General features: G+C 34.3%; 1 protein-coding gene across 3 annotated transcripts in view; it reads right to left on the bottom strand.

Moving 5' to 3' along the window:
* Nucleotides 1-5,270: 5,270 nt before the first annotated feature.
* LOC117101687 (protocadherin Fat 1-like) overlaps nt 5,271-25,916 on the bottom strand; it is a 114,604-nt gene continuing 93,958 nt past the window's right edge. Inside the window, exons 17-30 of one of the 3 annotated variants that reach the window (XM_033241722.1) lie at nt 24,971-25,124; nt 24,461-24,694; nt 23,905-24,282; nt 21,997-22,211; nt 21,597-21,740; nt 20,163-21,351; nt 19,775-19,801; nt 19,250-19,395; nt 16,962-18,273; nt 15,399-15,578; nt 13,922-14,071; nt 11,117-12,532; nt 9,427-9,459; nt 5,271-6,273 (exon numbers count right to left, since the gene is read on the bottom strand). In XM_033241722.1, the coding sequence (XP_033097613.1) occupies nt 5,654-6,273; nt 9,427-9,459; nt 11,117-12,532; nt 13,922-14,071; nt 15,399-15,578; nt 16,962-18,273; nt 19,250-19,395; nt 19,775-19,801; nt 20,163-21,351; nt 21,597-21,740; nt 21,997-22,211; nt 23,905-24,282; nt 24,461-24,694; nt 24,971-25,124 (6,198 nt within the window). In that variant the 3' untranslated portion in view covers nt 5,271-5,653. The remainder of the gene's footprint in view (nt 6,274-9,426; nt 9,460-11,116; nt 12,533-13,921; nt 14,072-15,398; nt 15,579-16,961; nt 18,274-19,249; nt 19,396-19,774; nt 19,802-20,162; nt 21,352-21,596; nt 21,741-21,996; nt 22,212-23,904; nt 24,283-24,460; nt 24,695-24,970; nt 25,125-25,916) is intronic. The other 2 variants (XM_033241723.1, XM_033241724.1) reach the window with 2 other exon arrangements.

The raw sequence follows: 25,916 nt of genomic DNA, 5'->3' as shown, positions 1-25,916 counted from the left end.
ATCAGTTTGCCTTTTTATTCACGTGATATGCATCAATAATTTAACAATGCTGAATGTTTACAATACATTTACAGTAATTATGTTAAAATATCTACCCTTGTAAGAAAGGCCTACTTAAACTTCATCAAAAACAATCAATTTGTCCATCTTTATTGAACGACGAAGAGCTGTGATGAGTATCAGTGTGCGTACTGATGTACACATGCAGTTCATATATTAAAGGATAGTCTTGCAAAATGGCTACAGCATTATATCTTAAGAGTGGATTTCAGAGGCAATACAGTACAATCAAATTTTATCCAGTGAATGTTGTGTGTTTAACAATTATTTCAACATTGCGATAGTTGCTAATAGCCTGTGAGTAGTGTCACTGCCTTTTAAATTAATTGTACTTCCATCAAACTTATACTCAATCATGCCAATCCCTCCAGATTTTGGCCTTCATTGCAATTATTATACAGACGCACAACATACTGTACTAGGCCTAGACGTAATATCATAGCATTTATTATTAAATATTTATATTTTATATCATTTGTATGTTCTGTTAAAAATAATAACAGATGACAAATTAGCAGATAGCCTACATACTGTAGGAAATAGACCTCGTTGTCATGTTGTCAAGTAGCCTACGGACACACTGACTGAGTAATCAGGCGCAATCTTCTAAACTAGGCCCAAATAAAAAAAAATGATAATTTATATGATTTGAAAGCAAGTCTGACATTAATGTTAGAGCAATAACTTTTGACCATAACGTTAATTTTTCGTTGACAATAGATAATTAATAATCTATGTATATCGTACTGAAAAAAAAAATACCAAACTTGTTGACGCCGTTTTTGCCTTGTGATCACACAAATTACTCACGGATTATCTGGGAGTTAAAATATGTTTCGTTCCAAGCAACACAGCAGGTGTGCCTCCTACACTCTGCTGCGTGAATGACACTAACATGCATCGATTCGAAATGTTCTCTCTTCAAATTTATTTGAAAGTTATCAGATATTCATTTTACATGCCTTGAATAAACGTGACAGTAAAACATCACAAAATCGATAAAGGCGGCACTGGCCGGGAAAAAAATGATCAGTGGTTTAAATAAAAAAAAAATGAGTATATATTGTTACTTGCATACTACTGAGGAATTGCGACACCAGGAATACTCCAGTGGGGAAGGGGGGGTGGGCCCACTGACAGCATAATATTTTAAATAATTAATTTAATGTGTTCCCGGAACCTCCTAGCGCCCCCACCACCACTTTCTCCGTTCATAAGGTAGGGATGTGTTTTTAATAAAAACAGTATCCCTCTCCGATGGAAATACAGTAGAATTCCATCTTTGGGACTCACCTCATCATCATCATTTCACCACATACAAGTATATTTTATTTGGTAAAATGATAACAACAAATATGAAATCCAAGGACACAATAATTAATAATCTAAGTATATCCTACTGGGAAAAAAAATAAAAACCCAAAATAATTCCTTCTTTGGGACTTACCTATTAAGTGGAGACCCGCAAATTAAAGGGACACTCTTTCGGACACTAAATGATGGAAGAATATATCTTTTAACACTACGGTCACTATTCAGGGGACACTCCTATTAAGGGGAGTCTTTTTTTGGTCCTGGAGGTGTCCCCTTAATAGAGGTTCTATTGTATTTTAATGTTTTTTTAATCGTTGAAAAGTCTGTACTGCAGTCGTTCAGCAACAGAAAATGTACAGTAGTTGACAGGGACACCACATGGAGAAATTTAAAAAAAAACATACCATTGTTCATTGGTATTTATTCAAATCACGAGAACTGTACAGTATTACACAACCTACGATTGTGGAATTGTTTATTGGTGGGACAATATTCCTAAAATGTAAATATTTTTTTACTTCATAATTGAAAATTCTAAAAATAGCTATCGCTAAATAGGCCTGTATCAGATCCGATACGAATGCAGCTTTACAACTGTGTTGATAAAAGATTTTATATAATAGCAATGCAGCATAGTGCCCAAATATCTTAAAAGCATTGTCCAAGCAGTAAAACCCGAAGTTGTCCCCTTAATAGAGGTTCTATTGCATTTTATTGGTTTTTTTTTTAATCGTTGAAAAGTCTGTACTGCAGTCGTGTTAATGCCACCGTTCAGCAGCGGAAAGTGTACAGTAGTTGACTAGGAAACCACATGGAGTAATGAAAGGAAGACATACCATATTTGTTCATTGTTATTTATTCAAATCACGAGCACTGTACTGTATTACACAACTCACGATTGTGGACTTGTTTATCAAATATAATACAATTACAAAACAACCAAAAGTTTGAAACCTTCCAATATTTAAATATTGGCAAAGACAACCTCTTCAATGGTAAAACGAACGCCTGTTATGTTTAGCGTCACAGAAGGAAGACTGTCACAAAATTTAATCTCTCATTTCTGCCAACAATTTGAGTAAAATTAACTACCATTTTGTAATCGATTTAATACACTTTTAAACTAATATTTTATTATTCCTCTACAGTCAGATATTGTTTATTCACATTGGTGGGTTGAACTAACTTAATTCTTTCTCCTACGAGTTCAACTACAGTGACTGTGATAAAAACTAATAAGACTATTGCCAAATATTGCATTGTATGTCTATACGAACATGATACAAAAGCTAAAAAGGCATTTTTAAACAGAACTGCCATTAGATTTTAATAATAGTACACACATTATGTCCAGGTTTTTTTTTTTTTATTACAAAATTTAGAAAATGTAAAATTTTCATTGTACAGAACCAGTCTGGTGGGACAATATTCCTAAAATGTAAATATTTTCTTACTCCATAATCGAAAATTCTAAAAATAGCTATCACTAGATATACTTTGTATGCATTTTAGATATGAAAAATATTGAGTTAATTATCTATTTTGATGGTCATGTTTCATACTTGAATTACTGTTGGAAGGAAAAAGAGGAAATAATTGAGACGGTAAAAAAGAAGTAGGAAAATTTGGTTTATATATTTGCCAATTATATTGAATCTGATATTCAGCAGCATGCTCACCAAATCCAAATATTTGGAACAGAAGTCTTACCAAACCGCTCAGAAAATTCAATGTGTAAGAATAGGGACGCTGGTGTTCAACACATCAGAAACGTGGTCCAAATTTTGGTTCGGATCCAATGCGAATGCAGCTTTACAACTGTGTTGGTAACAGATTTTATATAATGGCAATGCAGCATAGTGCCCAAATGTCTTAAAAGCATGGTCCAAGCAATAAAACCATTCATCACCCTATAAGTATACATAATTTGTATGCAACAATGGATTTGAGATGAAATAGTTTTTCACACAATGTACTACAATGGGCAAGTGATAAAATAAGCATTACTAAACTATTGTGGCAAATTTGTGTGATTTGCCCATATATGGACATATCACGCCTATACATGGGCATATTACACCCAAATATAGGTATAACATAACCATATACAATACAGGTAAATAATATATTTCTCACTAAAACGTATATAGAGATTAAGTGATAAAAACATGAGCAAAATTACATAAATACAAAGAGTATAGAATTGCAAGATGTCAGACTGCCCTGACTTTGTATGCACACAATAAAATGATTAAAAAAGTATTCGGGATAGGGGGCGCCCTATTTGCTTGAAATTCAAGCATTTGTTCTATAATAGAAGCAGGACACCCTCTAGTTTGTGGTAGCACTTTTTGAGATAGGGTTGCGTTCCAACGAAACCCAAGTCGGATCTATTACAGTTCTATACTCTTTGATAAATCTTAAGTTAAACAGTTCCTTTTAACAAGAGCTTCTTCACTAAGCAACTTCAATATTATATTCCAAACGCTTGTTGCAAAACTATGTACAAACAACAAAATATAATGCCCCATCCAGACTATGAAATTTTATTTGATAAAAACATGTGACATTCCTAAATCACATTATGACCATATAAAGGCACATCATGACCATATATAGGCACATCATGACCACATATATGCACATCATGACCATATATGCACATCATGACCATATATAGGCACATCATGACCATATATAGGCACATCATGACCATATATGGATATATAAGTTTGTTGTCAAAGAAAATTTAATAGTGTGGACAGAGCCTAACAGAAGCACACACAATCACGATAAAAATAAAACTGAAAACAGTTATAACAAGATTTTGAAAATAATTGTACACAAAAGGCATAAAAATACTTAATTATTCATTGGTGTTTTTTTTTCTTTTTAAAATTAAATGAATGAAAAACACAAAATAATCCAAATCACAGATTATAACACAAAGTAAAATAGTACTTCAGTGTTTGTTTTAGGAATTCTTTACTGATTTCAGACAAGTTTAAAGATTGAAGATGTTGCTTTTGTCAATAGAGGGTGCTCTCTACAAAAAAAATTAAAAATAAATACAAGTGCCTCCTATTACTGACATGGTTGAATTATGGAGGAATAATAACAATGCTCTCATGTTTGAAACTAACATAGCTATGCAAATGTTGTTGAATAATATCCACCTTGATACTCAGCACCGAGCTTAAAAACGTAGTTGAATTTAACGGTGTTCCTCCCCCTTACCTCTTTTGAGTCTGAAAGCATGCTTAATTTGTTTCTTAAACAACAGCACCAGAGGACCAGGTTAAACAAAAATCAATATTTATCTTAACAATATATGGGGAATTAATAACAAAAAGTGTCAGAAATTTAAAATATTATAGACTTGGGCAAACATAGATAAAGTACAGAATTTTCTGATTTCCAATAAATGTCTTTAGAATGGTTTCCATAAAATCGCTACAGTGTTTTACACTGACATAGCTGTTCCAGACTCACTCAAGATAACTACCTGAATCGACTAATCAATCAGCATCACCAACAGCTATCAGCAATTTTATGAAAACCAGACTTTAAGCTCGGACCACACTATCAAGTTGTATGTTAAGTTTTTTTTGTCACGTAATAAATTTATTGTGTGGAAACAGCTTAAAACCAGAATATTTTATCAAACAATATCTGTTAGGTCTGACAGACTTCATTCTGATATTGCAAGCATATCTTTATAGTCTTGTTGCATAGCACTACTGTGAAAGCATTGCCTTTTGTACTGTCACAGGGAAGCAATTCTAAGTACAATACATGTGGAAAATAATCTGTACTTATAATAACAAACTCGCATAAAGAGATTATCTACCCCACACATTTAATTTAAGTACAATATATTTTTCTTTGTGTTTATATTTTTACAGATAGTCCCTCTGGAACTAAGTATCAACACTTAACATCCACACCAGAAAGTCCTTTTGTAACTTCTTATTTTTTCAAAGGTTTTTTTTTTATCTAAACCTTTGAATATTATGCATGCTATAGAAAAAGATTATACAGTATATTACCAAGAGATTAATGCCAGTCCTCAAATTCAAGCATCAAAACTTGTTTCTGACCTCCATATTGCAAAAAGTTATAACATCAAATAATTTTAAATTACACTTTTAAAACATAATTTTGGATGCGATTTTCATCCAGGTTTGATTATCTCTTCCACACACATGCTTACACTGCCACCTCACACTATTTCAGTATCCAAATAAAATAGGATTTGTCAAACTTTATGCTAGCAACGTCAAACATCCGTTGTGAGATTTGATAAATGTGTTGAAAATCGATCATCAGTTTCGCTCTCGCAGTCACTCAATCCAATTTCACTCTCAGGCTCATACATCCCAGACACGTCCGAACAGGAAGCATTTGATGTATACGCCGACATTGATGCGTTGTCCATATTAGACAATGTTCTCTCGTAATCACCCGCTCTAACGCCCATTCCCATCAGTGGTACACTTCGTTTCTTAGGCGATTCCTCCTGTCCATTGTACTCGGGAGGCGGTATCGATGCCGCGGACATGTGGTGACCGGGGAGATACATATTCGGATGTTGGTAATACTGTCGCGGCAGGTCTGACATGCTATCGTTATGTCTTGTGCTCTGCGGAGAAATATTTGGAGGGTAGCTTTGAAGTTGTTTTTGGAATTCTTCCGTGTGTGGATACGGCATGTCATCATCTCCCGGATAATCCGTATCCTCTCCCACGTACTCATCATCTAAGTCAAAATCGTTCATCTGTGACATTGTAGTGTTGACGGACAAGTTGGTCGGTGAGTCTGGAACTTCTTTTTGGTTTACATCTTCGTGTATTTTGGTCAAAGTCGGAGGCATCCAATCCGAACAATCCCAGTGATATCCTGGATGCAAACAAAAATCTTCATTAACTTCAATAATTTAATTTATCTTAATCTAATTTCATATAATGGTGTATAATGGTGTGTATAATAATGATTTACTTTACTATTCAATCAATAAATATATTGACTATAATAAATTATCTTAGTGGATTGAAATAATGTTGAGAGACAATATTAGTTTAATAATATTCATAATTATTTTAAATATTTATAATATTAGTAATTAATATAGTTAACATCTGTAAAACTATAAATATTATATTGTAAACGTATTTTGATATTTGTAATTAATATTTGCACTTAATATTAATATTATTACGTCTCTAAAATAATGTAGACATATTTTGATATTTGTATAGGTTTTAAAGTAGATATCGTCTGATACTTTATGATATGAATTTTAGTTGTATTTATTTGTGTTTATACCTGGATGTTGATGCAAATAATTTTAAAGAGAGGTTAATATAATGCATGCATTAATACATGTACTGAATACATTCTTATGCATGCCTCATATAATATAACTTTACAAATAATCAGTTCAGAAAAAGTGGTGGAAAACAAAGTGAGACAGAACACATAACAACAAAATAATTGATGCTTAAAACAAAGGGTATCAATTACGAAAAAACAACAAATTGACTTCTGGTCACAGGCAGGGGGAAGACCAGCAAAAGAATAAACAGCAGCCTTACTATGCTAAACATCATATTCAACATTTATAAATAAGATAAAATAGCATCTAGGTTAATTTAGCTGCAAACCCATTTATATATATTTTACATAATTATTATGTAATATTTGTATTTCTTTATCATAATTTGTTATTAAAAAGCACCACTTAGCAATACTATAGCTTGTTGAGTTACAGCACTACGTGAGTTTATTGGTGAAAATAATACCAACGAAAAAACTATAACATGGAAGCTGCCAATACCAACAATCACAAGCTTACACCAAAATGTAATTGCTGGATGGAAAAAAAAAATACAGAATTCAAACTATATATGCAGACCTTCTTAACACCAATCATGCACAGTGTGAGATATATAATTACTATATAATATATAAGGATTATATTAAAATTATAATCATAATTAAATATTACTATTATTATTATTATTCTTATTATTATTATTTTTCATATTGAAAGCTATTCTAAAGGGTTCACCTTTGTTTTTCACCCACCATTCTAGTTTTTAAAAAAATCATTTTTACTAGAATCCTGAACACACTGCTGGGTAATTCAGAAAACACAAGGATTTACATAAAGAGGTAACCATAACAACAAACACCATTTATTATAATGCAAAAGTGGGGAGATATTTGGACAGAACAAAAACTATGCTATGATTGCATGGTTAAGATGTTATCAACAGTCAGTAGTAGGCCTATTCCTGTGCATAACTGAATGTAGTTGGTCGGTAGGCCTATGACATTTGGATGTAATAGAATTGCAACTACTGGTAATTCAGTAGGCCTCTACTTTATACTATCTGAGCTTATTGAACATAACGAGGGAGATATTGCTATACACATTATGCAAAGCTAGGAAATGTACATACAACTGGCAGGGTAATAACAAATCTGAGACAATGTCATGACCATTATAATCATTGATCTTAAAGAAAAAGCTCAAAGAACAATAATGAGGGGTGGATCCAGGAGGAATGGGGACTAAGCACCACCCCCCCCCAACAAAAAAAAAGAGAGAGGAAAAAAAGTAAAGATGAGAAAAGAAAGTTACCATGACGACAATGACAAAACTGGGATAAGGACGAAGGTACAATAATGGTAGTGGCTTAGGTGCTGTCTTCCACAAAATCATCTTTGATATTATTTTCGACAACACCGATCTAGTTTTACTCGTTAATTCTTAGTTACGATGACGACAAAACAGGGAAACGGAGGCATTGTACCGACATCAATATTTGTTTTATATTAATAAAGAACTTATACACCATAAAAATAAGAAATAAAAAGGTAGGAACTGTAGATTGAACGAGAATACATTTTTTCCACATGGGAGAAAAACATGAATAAGACATCAAGTACATTTTATTAGTTGTACGTTTGCCTACTGCTAAAGACATATATTGTATTGCAGTTAATTCATGCATGGTATAAAGCATTAAGATTACCTAAGGAACAGGATAATATCAAGAAAAACCATGGACAAAAATGTGAATTAACAAAGAACACTGTGTAATCCACATTGAATTAAATGACAGACACGTTGAAATACATAATATTATTTCAAAACAGTTTTGTATTATTAACAAAGACAGGTTTCATATCTACAAGGATATTCTAAATCTATAGTGTGAATATACTGTACTGCAGCAATGGGATTGGTTAAGGTCAGTCTGCACTATCAAATATTCTTTGACAAAACACTGTTGTATAAAAATATGATGTGACAAGCTCTGGCAAAAACCAGCCATTTGTAGGAAAAATTAAAAATTCAAGTTTTTGGTATTTTCAGATTCTGCAGTAATTCAACAGAGTTTATTTAATGTAAATATTGGTTGTGTATTAGCATGATTATGAATATTTAATTCATTATATATTCAGCCATGTAGGTTTTGAGAAAACAGCTACCAAACATTCCAAAATTAATAGTTTATTACAAAGATTTGTATTTTAAAAATAATTTTAATATACTTTTTAGTTAAATTTAGTAATTAATATTTTGCAGAAATGTTCTTCAATATATCTTCTTTTATAAAATGCAAAACATGAAAATGTTCAAAATTCTGATTCTTAAAAGTTTTGGGTGCTTGCGGAAAATTAGAAATTACCACAAACAGAGGGTTTTGCCAGAGCTGGTCAGATATAGTCATTATGTGCCTATATATGGTCATGATTTGATGTAATCATGACCATATTTAGCCATGTCGCATGTTTTTGTCAAATAAAATTTGATGGTATGGAATAGGCTTTAGACTTGTATAATATATTTTCTTTTTAACAGGAAACTAATGGATTAATCTACTAGCGTTATTTATCTTCAACCAACAAGTTGAAGATATGTATTTGTTGGTGATTAGAAGCTTTTTGACTGGAGTAATACTAATCAGTCGTTATTTATTAATAGGACTAAAGTTGGTAATTTTTACTTTCATGCCTGAATGGGGTGGACCAACGTTCTACCTTTGATTCTTATGACTTGCGACCCTCGATGGACTGCAGAAATCAAAGTAATGAAAAAACATGAGCAATCACAACAAGAAAGTAGAAAAAGATTCTGGAATGCTCTACTCAATACATATATGGTGATATGTAATATAGTACAATATAATTTAATAACAATAATAATTATTATTATTATCATTATATAATATAATACTTATTATTACTAATGAGGTCTTTCAGATTTTTATTTCATCAAGAATTCTGGCCAAAAAATGCAAACTTGCAAAGTAAATATAGTGCTGAGTCAATTTTAGAAAAGAAATTACATCTGGAGTTTTTGCGAGCAGAGCATGTAAGATATAAGAAGCACAAAAATACAGATGACTTATCACAAAAATAGAGTTACCTGACTGAAGGTGGGATTATCTCCATCACCTTTAAGTCCACTATAATAAAGAGAAGCCTGATATACTGTATGTACATAGCTATTCACTATAAACATTGTGCATGATAAATGGGGGTAGGGAACCACAGGAATGTTATAGTAAAAACAAAGACAGGATTTTTTTTTTTAAAGAGTTAAGAACTCTTGGTGATCATCACAAGGCCATCTGAAGAAAAAATAAATAAAACTGGGAGAATTTAAGAAGAAGTAAATACAGGATATAGGAGGTGTTTAAGGGGTAGTAATTGCAATGGTGAAAAATCACCAGGAAGACTTATTTTTGATAAAACATTGGGTAATAGTTATATCAAACATTTAAATAATAAATTTACCATAACATAACCTAGAAAATGATTTGATACATTACGAAGATACCACATTAGAGAATCATTTTAAAGCAGAAAGAAAAATATAAACGAAACTGATCACAGAAAAAGTATTTAAATACTTAATGCAAGGCATATTAAATTATGAATAAATATTATGAATTTAATAAAAATAATAAACCAATATGAAAAAAACCATGCAAAACTGAAAAATAATGTGCTTGTAATAATTTTCAAAATAAAAGTTCAGGATGCACTACAACCATAGTATAATAATTATAATTGTTTCCATAATCTTTGAATCTGATTAAAATAAGTTGATGAATCAGGGGGTTCAACTTGGAAGCACCGTTTTACATCGACAATACTAATCGTCACACCCCTGATTACTTCTTATTTTAATGAATTTCAAGATATTCTTCAAGCACAAGACTAAAATCATAAACAATCAAATGAAATACTTCAATGCAAAAAACTGTGATGGCTTTCTTTCTAATTTAATTTGATGTTAAATCGTAATTACCGGTTATCCTATGAAGTGATCATTAAAATTGTGCTTTTAAACACAATTTAAATATTTTGATTTATACCTTTAGATTTAATTTTAAAATGGGATTTTTTTTTTGGGAGTAGCTGTTGTTTGTATTTATGGATTGGATTAATACATTCAAGTAGAATAAGCAATTCATCGTAAAACTGGTGTAACAATAATCACTGCATTTTTTTGCATTGAAGTTATTTCATTCCTGCAACACTGTATAGCATGATACAAGCAAAAATAAAATAGTGTTCAGCAACAAAACTTGAAAACCTGCAAACAAGACAAACAGAAATTGAAAAACAAAAATGAATCATCAATTTGCACCATGCTACTTGAAAACAAGCAAACAGAAGTAAGAAACTTTTATTTCATGCCATGAAATAACTAATTGCTAACCAGAAGGACAATGTTCATTCAAAGAATCTACACAGGTAAAGTGTGGGGTAGAAGAAACTGTCAGGATGTGTTGTACCTCTGGCTGCCTCTCTGGTAACAATGGCTCCGCCCCATCATCATCATCGTCACTGTCTGTCTGGCAAACAGCATCGATCACTCCAGCAGAGGATTCCGAACCAGTCAACAAGGGCGTATCCGCTGTAACGCGAGGGGAGCTACTGTGGTACATAGGTGGACTAGGGTAATTAGGAGGCCTGTTTTGATGTGAGAAAGGGCTCCCTCCATTACTATCGTTATTACTATTACGTGCGGTAGTACCTCGCTCAAGGGTGCCAAACTCGGTCTCTACATGACCACGGGAGTGGCATCGTGTGGTCAACCCTTCAGCATCAAACTCAGTCTCCATCCCTTGGTCCGCGGTAAATGTTGGTGCTGGAGAGTCAAACATGGTCTCCACATGGCCGTTGGTCCTTTGTTCAGTGGTGAGGCCATCAGCATCAAACACGGTTTGTGTCTGACTATTGGTCTCCTGTTCATCTTGTGAAATCTCTGAATAGAAATTCTCTTGATCAGGACTCCCATTGGAATCTCCAGCGAAGGTGTCTTCTACTAAGAACTGTGTCACTTCTGGTTGCATGTTAAATCGCACGGTCTTAGAACCACTATCTTTTAAGGTGTTACCAATTATATCTGGGCAACTTTTACTTCTTTTATTCTTCTTGAGAATGGGTAGAATCCCTGATTGTGAATTCTGTTTACTTGGACTATCTGTATCGATACACTGGGGGATCGTAACACCATGCGGTAGTGTACTGGCATGGTCTGAGAATGCTAATGGTGGTTGAGGTTTCCATATTGGACTACCGTTACAAGATGATGCATATCCTGCTTGTCCGTCTTCCAAGTCAAGGACCTTGGGTTTCATTGTGGGACTAGAAAAAGTTGTTTCTTTATTCGGGTTGTCTTTGAATCCTACAGGGACGTTGTCATAACATAAATGATCGACTAATTCGTGCGCTTCTTGGTTCTGTTCTGAGGATTGTTGCTGAAGGGTTGCGCCATGTGGAAGTGTATCCGTTTCTGATACATTAGGATTCTGGGGTACCCACAGGGTCTCGTCATCACTGTACTCCCCATTTTGTAACTTCCAAATGTCACTTTGTAGATCAGGGGAGCCTCGTATAATTAAAGCGTTACGTACTTTGTCGGGGCTTTTAACAACGGCACAACCGACAAGTGCCGAGGCTTCATTATGCTTAATGTACCCATCCATTTCTACAAGAGGTGCAAATGTTTGCAGCACTTTCTGACTTTTCGGAGTTGATGGCTGGTTTGTATTGTTTATTAAAATGATCTCTGGACTAGGACGGAGCACGGTATGCCCGCCAACGTCGGATCGAGTTAAATGAATAGGAGATGAATATGGCGAGCCTGAGGCAGGGAAGAGGGTTTCGATTTGCTCTTGTGGACTGGTTTGAGCCTCTGCTGTGGACATTTGGGGAAGCGTAGCACGTTTTTGCTCCTCCTTAATGCTGTTTAGTCTCTCCTGCATCCGTCGTTTTGAAGCTTGTGTTTGAAAAAGGGAAGGAAATAGTGTGAAGATAGAAATGTGAGTAACACATCAAACAATGCAGTGACTAGACACATCACAACTAAGCACATTACATGTAAAATCTGTGAATACAAAAGGTCATATCTGATAACTTTAAAAGAATGCACAAGTAATTATTTCAAAATAGTTGCAACAGTTTTGTCAGTGATGGTTTTATCTTGTTGAAATTTTGCATTCAAAATTCTGATCATGCTACTGTTTGTATTTCTAGGCATTTAAAAACCAACACATTCCTTAACAGCTTAAATTAACAATTAAACTTTGTAAAAAGATTAACAAATGTAAAAATTATTTTTATAACAATGAACTAATTGTGGGTACTGTAAAAATATGTGAACTTATTACATCATAAATAGCAAAAGCAAGTGTCTATAAGTACTGTATTATGAACTGCATGTGACATTTTCAAAATGACATGTGAAAAGTTAAGAATCAATAACATTGATAACATTAGGACTAGTATATGTGATAACATCAGGACTAGTAAAAATTTATAAATTATATGTGAAAATTTCAGAACTACATGTGACAATTACAGAACTACACGTTACATTTTCAGAGCTATATGTGACATTTTCAAAATGACATGTGTTCACTATAATTTATACTATTATGTGCGGGTGCTAAAGATTCACTATCTTTAATTGGTTATAAATGTGACAACTATATTGAAATCTAAGAAAACCAAACTGTAAAAGAAGTTATGGTTAATTACAACTCTGAAATGACCCATACTCATAAATAGTGACATAAAAACAATTAAAACAACATTTAGAATGTGGTCAAGGTTTTTTAAGAAAATCAAATATCACCAAAAAAAAAAAAAGAAAAAAAAAAAAAAAACTGTTTTTTTGAAGAAGAAACACATGGAATACACATGTGTACCTGTCTCTTATACACATCTAGATGTGTATAAGAGACAGGTTCTGAGGATTGTTGCTGAAGGGTTGCGCCATGTGGAAGTGTATCCGTTTCTGATACATTAGGATTCTGGGGTACCCACAGGGTCTCGTCATCACTGTACTCCCCATTTTGTAACTTCCAAATGTCACTTTGTAGATCAGGGGAGCCTCGTATAATTAAAGCGTTACGTACTTTGTCGGGGCTTTTAACAACGGCACAGGCCCATCGTATAAACTGTCTCTTATACACATCTAGATGTGTATAAGAGACAGGAGTTAAATGAATAGGAGATGAATATGGCGAGCCTGAGGCAGGGAAGAGGGTTTCAATTTGCTCTTGTGGACTGGTTTGAGCCTCTGCTGTGGACATTTGGGGAAGCGTAGCACGTTTTTGCTCCTCCTTAATGCTGTTTAGTCTCTCCTGCATCCGTCGTTTTGAAGCTTGTGTTTGAAAAAGGGAAGGAAATAGTGTAAAGATAGAAATGTGAGTAACACATCAAACAATGCAGTGACTGGACACATCACAACTAAGCACATTACATGTAAAATCTGTGAATACAAAAGGTCATATCTGATAACTTTAAAAGAATGCACAAGTAATTATTTCAAAATAGTTGCAACAGTTTTGTCAGTAAAAATCTCTGATGGTTTTATCTTGTTGAAATTTTGCATTCAAAATTCTGATCATGCTATTGTTTGTATTTCTAGGCATTTAAAAACCAACACATGCCTTATTAAAAGCTTAAATTAACAAGTAAACTTTGTAAAATGATTAACAAATGTAAACATTATTTTTATAACAATGAACTAATTGTGGGTACTGTAAAAATATGTGAACTTATTACATCACAAATAGCAAAAGCAAGTGTCTATAAGTACTGTATTATGAACTGTGACATTTTCAAAATGACATGTGAAAAGTTAAAAATCAATAACATTGATAACATCAGGACTAGTAAAAATTTATAAATTATATGTGAAAATTTCAGAACTACATGTGACAATTACAGAACTACACGTTACATTTTCAGAGCTAAATGTGACATTTTCAAAATGACATGTGTTCACACTATAATTTATACTATTATGTGCGGGTGCTAAAGATTCACTATCTTTAATGGGTTATAAATGTGACAACTATATTGAAATCTAAGAAAACCAAACTGTAAAAGAAGTTATGGTTAATTACAAGTCAGAAATGACCCATACTCATAAATAGGTGACATAAAAACAATTAAAACAACATTTAGAATGTGGTCAAGGCTTTTTAAGAAAATCAAATATCACCAAAAAAAAAAAAAGAAAAAAAAAAAGAAAACTGTTTTTTTGAAGAAGAAACACATGGAATACACATGTGTACAAAGAATCACAGTTTAGTATAATTTTTTCTTTTACAATACATCTTCTGGGAGCCAAGAAATACATTTTTTTTAAATCCAAAAAAGGTTGAGAAGTTTTCTAGTAAACATTAATAACTTGTTCTTTTAAACGAGTAACTGGCTTAAGAATATCATCTTAATCACGAAGATACGACAATAACATGAAAACAGCAAAAATGAAAGGACATTATATTTAAAAGATCTAGTAATAATAATAATAACAATAATAATAAAAAAAATAATAACAATAATAATATTAATAATAATAATAACAATAATAATAACAATAATAATATTAATAATAATAATAATAATAATAATAATAATAATAAATTATATTTTTTGTTTGCCATTATGTTGGGGGTAAGCATTATAAATTTAGAACCAACCTGGCAGACTCTCATCATCGTTCTCTGTAACTGCTGTATTAATTGAACTCATGGAGGTTAGGTCAGCATTACCTAAGCCCTCTTTCCGGTAAACAGGGTGTCGAACGGACGGACGTACTGGGGGAGGTGGCTGATGAATCGGGGGTACATTCACTGGAATATTGTGATGACTCTCTTTACCTAGAAATAATAAAAAAAATAATAAATAATTTAAAAGTCAATTCCTTGAGCAAGGCACTATTTCATTGCTTCAGTCTACCCAGCTTTATATGGGTAGCAAGTTGCTGGAAGTAACCTGCGAATGACTAAGGTCTCATCCAAGGGGCGTATCACAATAGCTTCCGTTGCATACTACAGAAACTGGGAATAAGCTTCAGCCTTATGAGCTTAAGTGGCTCCTAAAGGATTGAACAGTAGCAGGTTCAAGGGTAGGGGCCCAGCCAGCCCTGCAGGCCCCCTAAATTTTTCAAAATTATAATAAAAAAATAGAGAAAAAAAGAAAATTATATTAAAATTGGAGTCTGAGAGTGCCATTTCCGGCCATTTAAAATTCCACAATCATAAATGTTCTTACCTCAGCCCCAAACATTGGTGGTGTTTAGGTGGAATAGACTCTCTTTATCAGTAAAAGTCCCTCCCTGGGCCCCCTCTATAATTCCTGGATCCGTCACTGTTTACTGGTACTTTTTATTTACTTGATACATTAAATGGCACAATATAGTTGTCAGCACCCATTTATACTATTAGGTGGAGATCATACATCAACATTACACCCAGCACAACTCCAGTAAAATGCACAGTGAGAAATTAAAAACTCTGATCTCGAGGTCGAGATCTGAAGCTCTAACCTCAATATTTGAAGCTCTGTCCACACTATCAAAGTGACAAATAAATGTGATATGACCATATTTGGGTGTAATATGACATCATCATGGCTATAATGGGCCCATCGTATAAATGTGGACAAAGCTTAAGCCTCAAAGGCTGAGACAACTGCCAAGATGGGAACAATTGTATTATTTGTAAAGAAATTCGTCAATAATATTAGTCAATGATGTTTAAGTGCAATTTGTATGTTGCTTTATTGCTGCTATTTATTTATATAATTTTACAGTGTTAATTGCTTTCTAAGACCGACATATTATTTTTTGTAATTTATTTTTATCATTAATATTATTATTATTATTTATTTCAATTTTAATTTAATTTTTATTTTTGTTATCCTTATATTTTATTTTCCAAGCTCTGCTTGTTTGTGGTCGCCCTTTCCATTTCCATTTTTATATCTGTACTGTTTAATCTATGCTTTGAAAAGATCTGGAATAAATTTATTTTGAATTGAATTGAACTGCTACAATTGTAAAGCAATTGTCATAATCAGTAACACAGAAATATTCAAAAAGTATAATAATGGTAATGGTAAAATATTTGTAAAGTGTCTTCCACAGTTAAATCGTCTCAATGCGCTGGTAAAAAATATAAGAAGACACTTTTTTTACTTTGCTCATTATATATTAGCCAGATGGAAAAATTAAATTTATGATGAGGCGTAATAAAACTTACCATCAGCAAAGCTTCCAGTGCCGCTACGGTTGTCAAAGTCCCAGTGCGGTTTGGCAATTGAATCACTATCAGAATTGGATGGTATAGGGTGCAGTGACGGTTGCTGACTAACCGGTAGACCCTGGTATACATTCTGTCCATCGTGACCGTCGTAATAACGCTCGTTGTCATTCAGATTATTCAACGAGTTATGATTACTTGGCGTATATGAACGTGGACGTATGGGCACAGGTGGCGGATTGTGAACAACGTGGTGAACATCAAGATTTGAGACCTTGTCACGTTTGTAGTCGTGCCTGTTGTCTAACCTTGTCACTGGCGGGCTGGTGGAATCGGTTTCGGAGTAACGGCGTCTACGGCGACGTCTTACTACGATTGTGAAGATGATAACTATAACAATGATCACAAATATACAGAGACCAGCTCCAATGATTTCTTCCTTGTTGAAGTTTAAAACAGAAGATTTGATATTTGGATCTGCGACTGTGTCCACAACGTTACAATCTGAATTTGATGATTGGCGGCAGTCTTTACATTCATATGAACCCGGAATGTTGATGCATACAAAACCGAGCTCACATGGGTTCGATACACACTCGTCAATGTCAGATTCACACCTTTCTCCAATGTAGTTCTCGCAGAGACATGATGGCCCTGAACGATCCTCGTAGCACAACCCTCCATTCAGACAAGGCGAACTAGAGCAGTAGTTTGTGCAAAGAACTCCGCCAAAATTATTTCCTGAGCAGCTGCACGTAAATGAATCTCCATTCCGCATGCAAGTGCCGCCATTCTGACATGGATTATTAAGACACTTATCACGGAATTGACATTGTGGTCCGTGCCAACCTGTTAAGCATATGCACTCAAAACTATATGTTAGCTTGTTGCATTGGCCTTGGTTCTGGCATGGGTTGCTGTCACAATGGAGAGGGAAATCCTCGGGACATTCGCCGATGTTATCAGAGTCTTCGCTATCACCAGATGCAGTAAGCTGTTCTCCATTCAAATTAACGCCATCCATACATCCTCTAAAGCCATTGGTCACTACTGTTGTATCTCTTTCTCTACGTTTTCTGTCACTACCAACTTTTCCTCCAACGGTGATTCGGTCAATGTTAAGGTCTTTGTTTTGTCCGCGAGCTGTACCGGATACAGTGTGTTTACCATCTAATGTCAAAGTAGCCTCATTGTTGTCACGACTGACACTAACATCATGCCACAAGCCATCGTTGATCTTGGGGGAAGAAATTTTTAGCAGGCCTTCACCACTACCACAATCAAATCTATACTGTAAGTAGCCGTCTTTAACCTTAAAAACAATACAAAAACATTATTATTATTATTATTACTACTAACATTATTATTATTACATTACAGTACTATTATTTTTATCATCATTTATTGCCATTATTATCATCAGTATTTTTATTGTGGTTTTTGTTTCCTCTATTTTTCTATTATCATTAATTACTGTATAAGCCTACAGCTGCCATATACATTTTTTTTTATATTTTTGTCATCATAAGCCCAAAATGTTGCTTAATTTATTGCTTATAAAATGTGTGTGTGTTATTACACTATTGTCAGAACACCATACTTATGGTTGAAATAGCTCTATTCCATATTAAAAATTAAATTACTTTCCAATTTATTTTTGCAATTGCATTATTTTATTAATTAAAAAAAAATATATCATGCCTAAAGCCTAATTCAAGCATTTTTTGGCTAATAATTCTCAATCTACACTTCATGTCTCATTGTATTATTTAATTAAAGCTTTAATAGTGCCATTTTCAAACAACATACAAGTATTTCTGGGAGCACTGTTTGAACAAAAAGTAACATCAACCCCCTTCCCTTCCCACAAAAAAAAAAAAAAAAATGGTTTTGGGAAACACCAATTATTTTGGCCTTGTCCTTATTTTGTTATTACTGACACTATCAACATCATCATCGATTTCATCATCATCAATAACTTCATCCTAATTATCATCATAATCAACAACTTACAGTATTAATATAATTTATTGTATTAAAATAGATGTTATGATAAAATAATATATGATGATTTTACATGACAACTAAAATATATTTGGAATCCCAAACTTCCCTCAAGTTGGTATTATTACTGACATTATCAACATCATCATTATAACTTCATCCTAATTATCATCATAATCAACAACTTACAATATTAATATAATTTATAGTATTAAAATAGATGTTATGATAAAATGATATATGATGATTTAACATCTAAAATATATTTGGAATCCCAAACTTACCTCAAGAACACTGAAGTCTTCATCACCATCGCCATACATAAGAATTCCATCCGGTTGGATAGTGCGAACAGACGATGAAAAACGAGTACGTTTCTCGTCGGCAGTATAGCTCAAAAAACTATTACCAGAGAAGCTCAATGCGGGAGCTATGCAAAAACAAAATTATAAATTTTTCCAAAGTTATTAACCACAGAAGCTGTTATATACTAAAGCCAGGCATTCACTATGTTGTACGACAAATCCACCTCTGCTTCTGGCGAGCGGTAGACGACGTAACGGCGTCGACGGCGACGTAACACCGTCGACGACGACGTAACGCCTACTGATTGTAAGTGGCAGTCTGAACAGATCCTCATTAAAAAAAAGCGGTCCATTGGTTCCCTGGCATCGCAACGGGTTCTTTGTTGCGTCGCTGTCGCGCGCAGTTAGTACCTGGCTTTAGTCCTACCATTCAGTATTTAAGATTTCTAATTTGCCATTCAATATAATCAAAGATAACAAGCAAGCAGACACATGTAAACTTACCAATTGGGGCAGGAGGTCCACATTCACCTAAATAGGATAATATAAAAAGCACTAAATTAATCAATTTATTTATGTGTAAAACAATAATATCCTTTTTGTTTCATTTATTGAAGATATTATTGTCTGTGGAAAAATCTAAAAAAAAACAAAAAAACTGTAATTCATTTTATTCAGGAATTGAAACACAAAACATTTCTTAAATACACAACAACAAGAGAGAGAGAAGCAATGCAGATAAAGAGTTCTGCTCACGGGCACAAGCGAATTGCACAGCGAGGGATTGGGAAACCAAACTGTTGCTGCTGCACCAAGCTACTTTCACAAATGTTAGGAAGATTTGCTTCTGATATCTTTTATTGTTATGTATTCTGCACAGCGACATACATACCTTCCTCCTTACAAATACATTCTATTTTCCACTCCATTCTTACAGACACCAAACTCATCCTCGTAGACATGACTGTGGCTGGTCTAATCGCATCCTGCACCAGTTTGCTCTTGCAACGAGCATTCTTAGAACAAGTATTCAGTTGGCATGCATCCGAAGATGCAGATACAACCTCAATTCCCACGCGGTCTCCAAGGCTCGTCTTGCTGCTGTTGATCAGCCGAATAAGCGGCTTAGGGCGTAGATACGTATCCTCCTTGGTGGCGTGCTGTACGGCGAATATTATATCAATATCCTCAGAGCCTGGTCTTGATTCCTGGATTGTGATCACTTGGATGTTACTGGCATCCACAGGTTGATCAGAGGAGATGAATGTTCCAGCGAGGGAATGCTTAAAGATTGCATAATAATCAAACAAGAAGTCCTCAGGGGAGACTCCTCGGACTGTGATCACCAGAGCATTGTCCAGCATCTCCTGCGAGATAAAAACAACATCAACAAACACATCAGCAAAGCTAGTGAACTTGTGATCTGATATACTGACATTCAGTTCATAGTGGTCATCCTGTGGTGCAGGTTGTATGAAGATCTTTCCGCTATCATCCTGAATCGTAAACTGCTCAGTTTCAGATACAAAACCATACTCCAGTTCATCATGGCTGTCAAGATCATCAGCATGTAACTTTCCGATGAATCCGGCAGGGAAATACTCCGGGAAGCTATTGATAGTTATCTGCAGCGGTGTTACAGGCACCGGTGGGTGTGTGGACTCTGTTATGATCACGCTTACATATGTTTCTGCCCACAGGCTTGGAGTTCCGCTGTCAGTGGCTCTGACAACGACATCAATTGTTCGTGGATCCTTTTGGCTGATATGCTTCACCGCCTGAAACAATCCAGATGATCCAGAGTCAGTAGGCCTAATTCCAAAGAGACCTTCATCATTGCCTTGAGTGATTTCGAATGTAAATGGCGGACCATTGGTCAGAGAATCAGGGTCAGTGACCTCAAGTGTTTTTAAAGTAGATACTGGGAATGTTTCCTGTTGGATAACAATGGTGTAATTGTTGTTGGAGAAGCGTGGTTTGTTGTCATTGATGTCAGTGATCAACACCTGTACCGAGACATCGGTGAACATAGAAGGGCTTCCTCCATCAATGGCACGGACAGTCAGAGTATATGACTCCATCTGATAAAAGAAGAAAAGATAAATGCCATCAGTAATGCAACTAAATGCCAATGGTAACCTTTAGAATTATCATATATTGTTAAAAGTCATATAGCTATATATAGTTCCCACCAATCATACGATAGGGAATGCCGAATATTGATGTTTAAAACAGGGATAAGAATATTGACATGGACTCAAGTGGAACTTTACATATATTAATATTATATATATTAATTTTATTTATGAAATATAAATATAATTACCTCTTCCCTGTCTAGAGGTGCTGCTAAGCTTATCAAACCATCCCTTTGATTTATCTCAAACTTGGGTTCACCTTCTTCATATTGGCGTACTATCCTGTACAACACTTTACCAAAATCACCTGCATCTTTGTCTGTTGCCATTATCTACCAATAAATAGAAACATGAAAAACAGAATTAATCGTTGATGAGTAAAGGAGTAAACAAAAATAGAGTATTTCTATAGATCACCCGACAAAGAATGGTGTACGATAAAGAATGCTTACAAGATAGGATGTGGAAGAACTGAAATAAATTCTAACATTATATATTGTTTTCTATAGAAGAATTATAAAGATTACGATGTTCATGGTAAATGTTATGATGGGTGATTATGATGATAACAATGATGATCCAACCTACCTGTATAATACTATCACCGACTTGAGCCGCTTCGTTGATCACCGCATTGTATATCTGTTTACTGAATTCCGGTTTGTTATCGTTGGCGTCTAGAATTTTAATGTTAATGGTCGAGATATCGGTCTGCTGCTGCTGACCATTGTCCGAAGCTTGCACAGTCAGAATGAAATCCTGCACCGTTTCAAAGTTCAGCGTGTCAACCACAGAAATCAAACCTACCAATAATCATGAATAATTATGAGCATGTCAATAATGGATTGTCCAATTGGCTAATTTTATTACTATTTGAAAAATAAAAACTCTGCTTGTAATATAATATTATTATACAGGGCAATATGCTCATTTTGAGAGTATTGTTCCATGGGTGCATAAGGTGTCTTGGATACGTAGCCTTTTGTACAGGGCACATAGAATATGTTCCCCTGGTTCATCATTGGATAAAGAGGTTGACATGATTAAGAAACTGGTGTCATGGAATGGTTTCCCTAAGTATATTTTCCATCGTATTCTTTCTAATCTAAATATCCAGAATAATGTAACTGATAATATTAATGTTGATAATAGGCCGAAAATTTGGATGCGCTTACCTTTCATTGGTAAGCAAGGTAGCTTTATTATCCATAAATGTATTAAAAAGATAAGTAGACACCTGACTAAGGATGTTAAATTTGTTACACTCTGGCAAACCAAACAAATTTCATATTTTACTTCTAATAAGGATCAGACACCAAAAGAGGATTGTAGCTCTTTAATATATAAATTCAAATGTCCTGGATGCCTCGACAGTTATATAGGCAAAACAGATAGATGCTTAAAAGTGTACATGAACACATTGAGAGTTGTGAAGGTTTTAACCATATAATTGGTCTACATCTTATGACGGCTGACAATATATCCAAACAATCTCTTATTGAGTCCTTATTATTTGAAAATATTAATATTATTCATGGTTCTCTACATTGGCCTGAAATTTTATTTGCTGAAGCCTTAGCAATAAGAAGATACAAGCCTAGTCTAAACTATGGTCTCAGAGCCTCTAAGGAGCTTGCATTATTCACATAGCATAAGTGCTAACTTGCTTTTGTTCTAAAATAATCATTTGTTTATCACTATCTTATTTTGTTTATCAATATATTTATCAGAATATCATTTGTCTCCATGCTCCGCCTACCTCTTTCTAATTGGTCAAAATTTATCTTGTATTGATTTTTGGTATGTTTGTCAGTATTTTTGGACTTAAACTATTCATTCTTGACAATGTTCCAATAAAGAACGAAACGTAGAATCAACTATGGCCTCACGTCTGTCATTTTTCGGAGTCACCATACTCATATTCTATAATATTATTATCATTATTAAATTGCATGAAGATTTTCAAGTGGTATACAGATACTCTCATTATTATGCAATTTAATTTAAGTTTTATAATTAATTCAATATTTGTCTTAATGGTAGTTTTTTTTTTGTGTCTACTTCCCCCGGGGGGATAGTAGTAGACAATTTGTTTGATGGGATACGAATACGATGCCATGCTAGATGCAAGACCTGTCCTAGTTACAGGCAGTTATCAATTGAATTGACAAAACAGAAAGCTGCTAGATACGACCTGCCCTATATACTTGTACACAGAGAGCATAGATGAGTTAAAAGTAGCCCAAAAATTAACATGTCAACCAGTAGACAAACGTTCCTGCTGGGAGCCTATTTTGTAATAAAGTATTAGTTCAAATCAGTGTTCAGTAGATTTGGAGGTGGAGGAATACATCTACATGATGAAATTACCTTCTCTGTTGCTTTCATTCCTTCCTGGCAACTCCTTTTCACTTTTTTATATCATAATTGTTATGCCATGTTGTATATGCCTGAATAAATAACAATAATATTAATAATGATAATAAGTGTATTTACCGGTATTGGTGTCTATGTTAAATTTGCCGAGTTCATTTCCACCGGTGATTGAATATGTAATCTCCTCGATGTCCTCGCTTGTTGCAAGGACTTGAGCGATGCTCACACCGATGTCCACATCCTCACTAACGTTCACATAGTAGTTTTCGTATTCAAATATCGGAGCATTATCATCTTCATCCAAAACCTTTACTATCAAATACGCAACAGAGGACAGCTCATTCTTATGCATGTCTGTGGCTCGTATTGTCAAGTTATATGTGTCTTTGAGTTCCCGGTCCAATGCCTTTAGTAGCGAGATTATTCCTAGCTTGCGATCAATGCCGAACATACCTCCAGCTGAATCAACAAAGGAGTAACTAAATTGACGATTAGTTCCTGAAACAGATAATACAAAATATTAATCATAATTATGTACATGTGAATTATTACGAGAACAGCCTGTACAAACACAAGAAAGTTCTGTGATTTGAATTTGATGTGAATGAATGGAAAAAAGATTTAGAGAGCTTTTGCCATATTTAAACCTTAGTGCCGAAACCAGAAATTGTTATACCTTCATCAGGATCGATGGCTTGAACTCTGGTGAGTAGAGATCCAGTGGGTGTGTTCTCACTAAACGCTTCCGTAATGATGGTGGGCTCAAAGACAGGTGGGTTGTCGTTGTCATCAACTAGACCAATCAGAACGTCCGATGTACAACTCAGGTCACCGCCATCGGTGGCATTCACTTTCAGCTGGTACGTACTCTTTGTTTCACGATCCAACAAGGCAGCGGTTCTTAAAATACCTGAAATCAACAACTCAATATTAGTCACACAATGTTGTTATGTATGCACATTTTCAACATGCACATAAATTTGCAACATAAATTAGTGTAGAAAAGGACTCAATCCTGATATTTAGAAAGAGGACTTTTGTAGCAGTCTTTTTGCTGCACAATGATAACAACTGCTGGGTTTTAGTTGTGAGTTATCTATTTGTATATTTTTATAATGTTGTTGTTTGCCATTCATTTTCAATGTAAAAAATAAATCATATAGTTTTATGCCAAGGTTTAGATTACCTGATTCCGGATGGATCTCAAAATCTTCAGCCCCCTCTCCAAACAGGGTGAAGGTGATTCCGGAATTGTCCTTTGCATCGGCATCTGACGCCAAGACCTCAACGATATAGCTGCTTACCCCCAGATTCTCGTTAACTAACTCTGAATACAGCATCTGTTGTAGAACCCAAGTTTGTTACAAAATTGTTACAACATTTAATACTTAAAAAAAAAAAAAGTATTGTATTTATAATGAATTTGATTTTTTCCAATAATATATTTATGGTAAAAATTAGCAAAAGATGGGGTAGCCTAATATACAACAACAAATCAATTAATTATGCATGATAAGACAAAAAGTTGATTGATCAGTAAAGCAGAAGACATATCAGTACTATGTACATGAAACCAATTTTTTTTTTTTTTTTTTGGGTGTGGACATCTAGATGTGTATAAGAGACAGACATAAGTGGGTGGGGGCCAGAAGAAGCCCTGTACCCCTCACAAGCTCTTGGAAATTTCGACAATTTAGAGATTTCAAAAGGCGTGTTAATCAATTTTACAGTCTCACATTCTGTTAAAATTACAAAGAATACTTTCTCCTCAAACAAATAATTTCTTCTCCCTTGACAGGGAAGAATGCCCCCCACTGGTTCCAGGCAATGATATAAGCAAAAAATGTTTTCAAACCATGAGCCTAAGAGCTTATCCCATTAAGCTTGTATTAATAAATCAATCTATAAGATTAAATATCAACAAAGAGTATACAACTGCAAGGGGCCCCAACTCTCGTGGTTTCCTTGGAACGTAATCCTATTTCAAAAAGTACCGCCACGAAAGGGGTGTGTCCTTAAAAGAAGACTTTTGAGAGAAACTCTATTCAAAATTCTAATAGGGTGCATCTATGACGTGGTACTACGTTCCATTGTGTGCATACAAAATCAGGCTGTTGAATTTCTTGCAATTC

The sequence above is a fragment of the Anneissia japonica genome, unplaced genomic scaffold (assembly GCF_011630105.1).
Source record: "Anneissia japonica isolate Jap-2015-1 unplaced genomic scaffold, ASM1163010v1 scaffold180_len884964_cov147, whole genome shotgun sequence".
NCBI lineage: Eukaryota > Metazoa > Echinodermata > Crinoidea > Comatulida > Comatulidae > Anneissia > Anneissia japonica.
The sequence above is the reverse complement of the archived record's forward strand: the minus strand, read 5'-3'. Positions and strand labels throughout refer to the sequence as shown.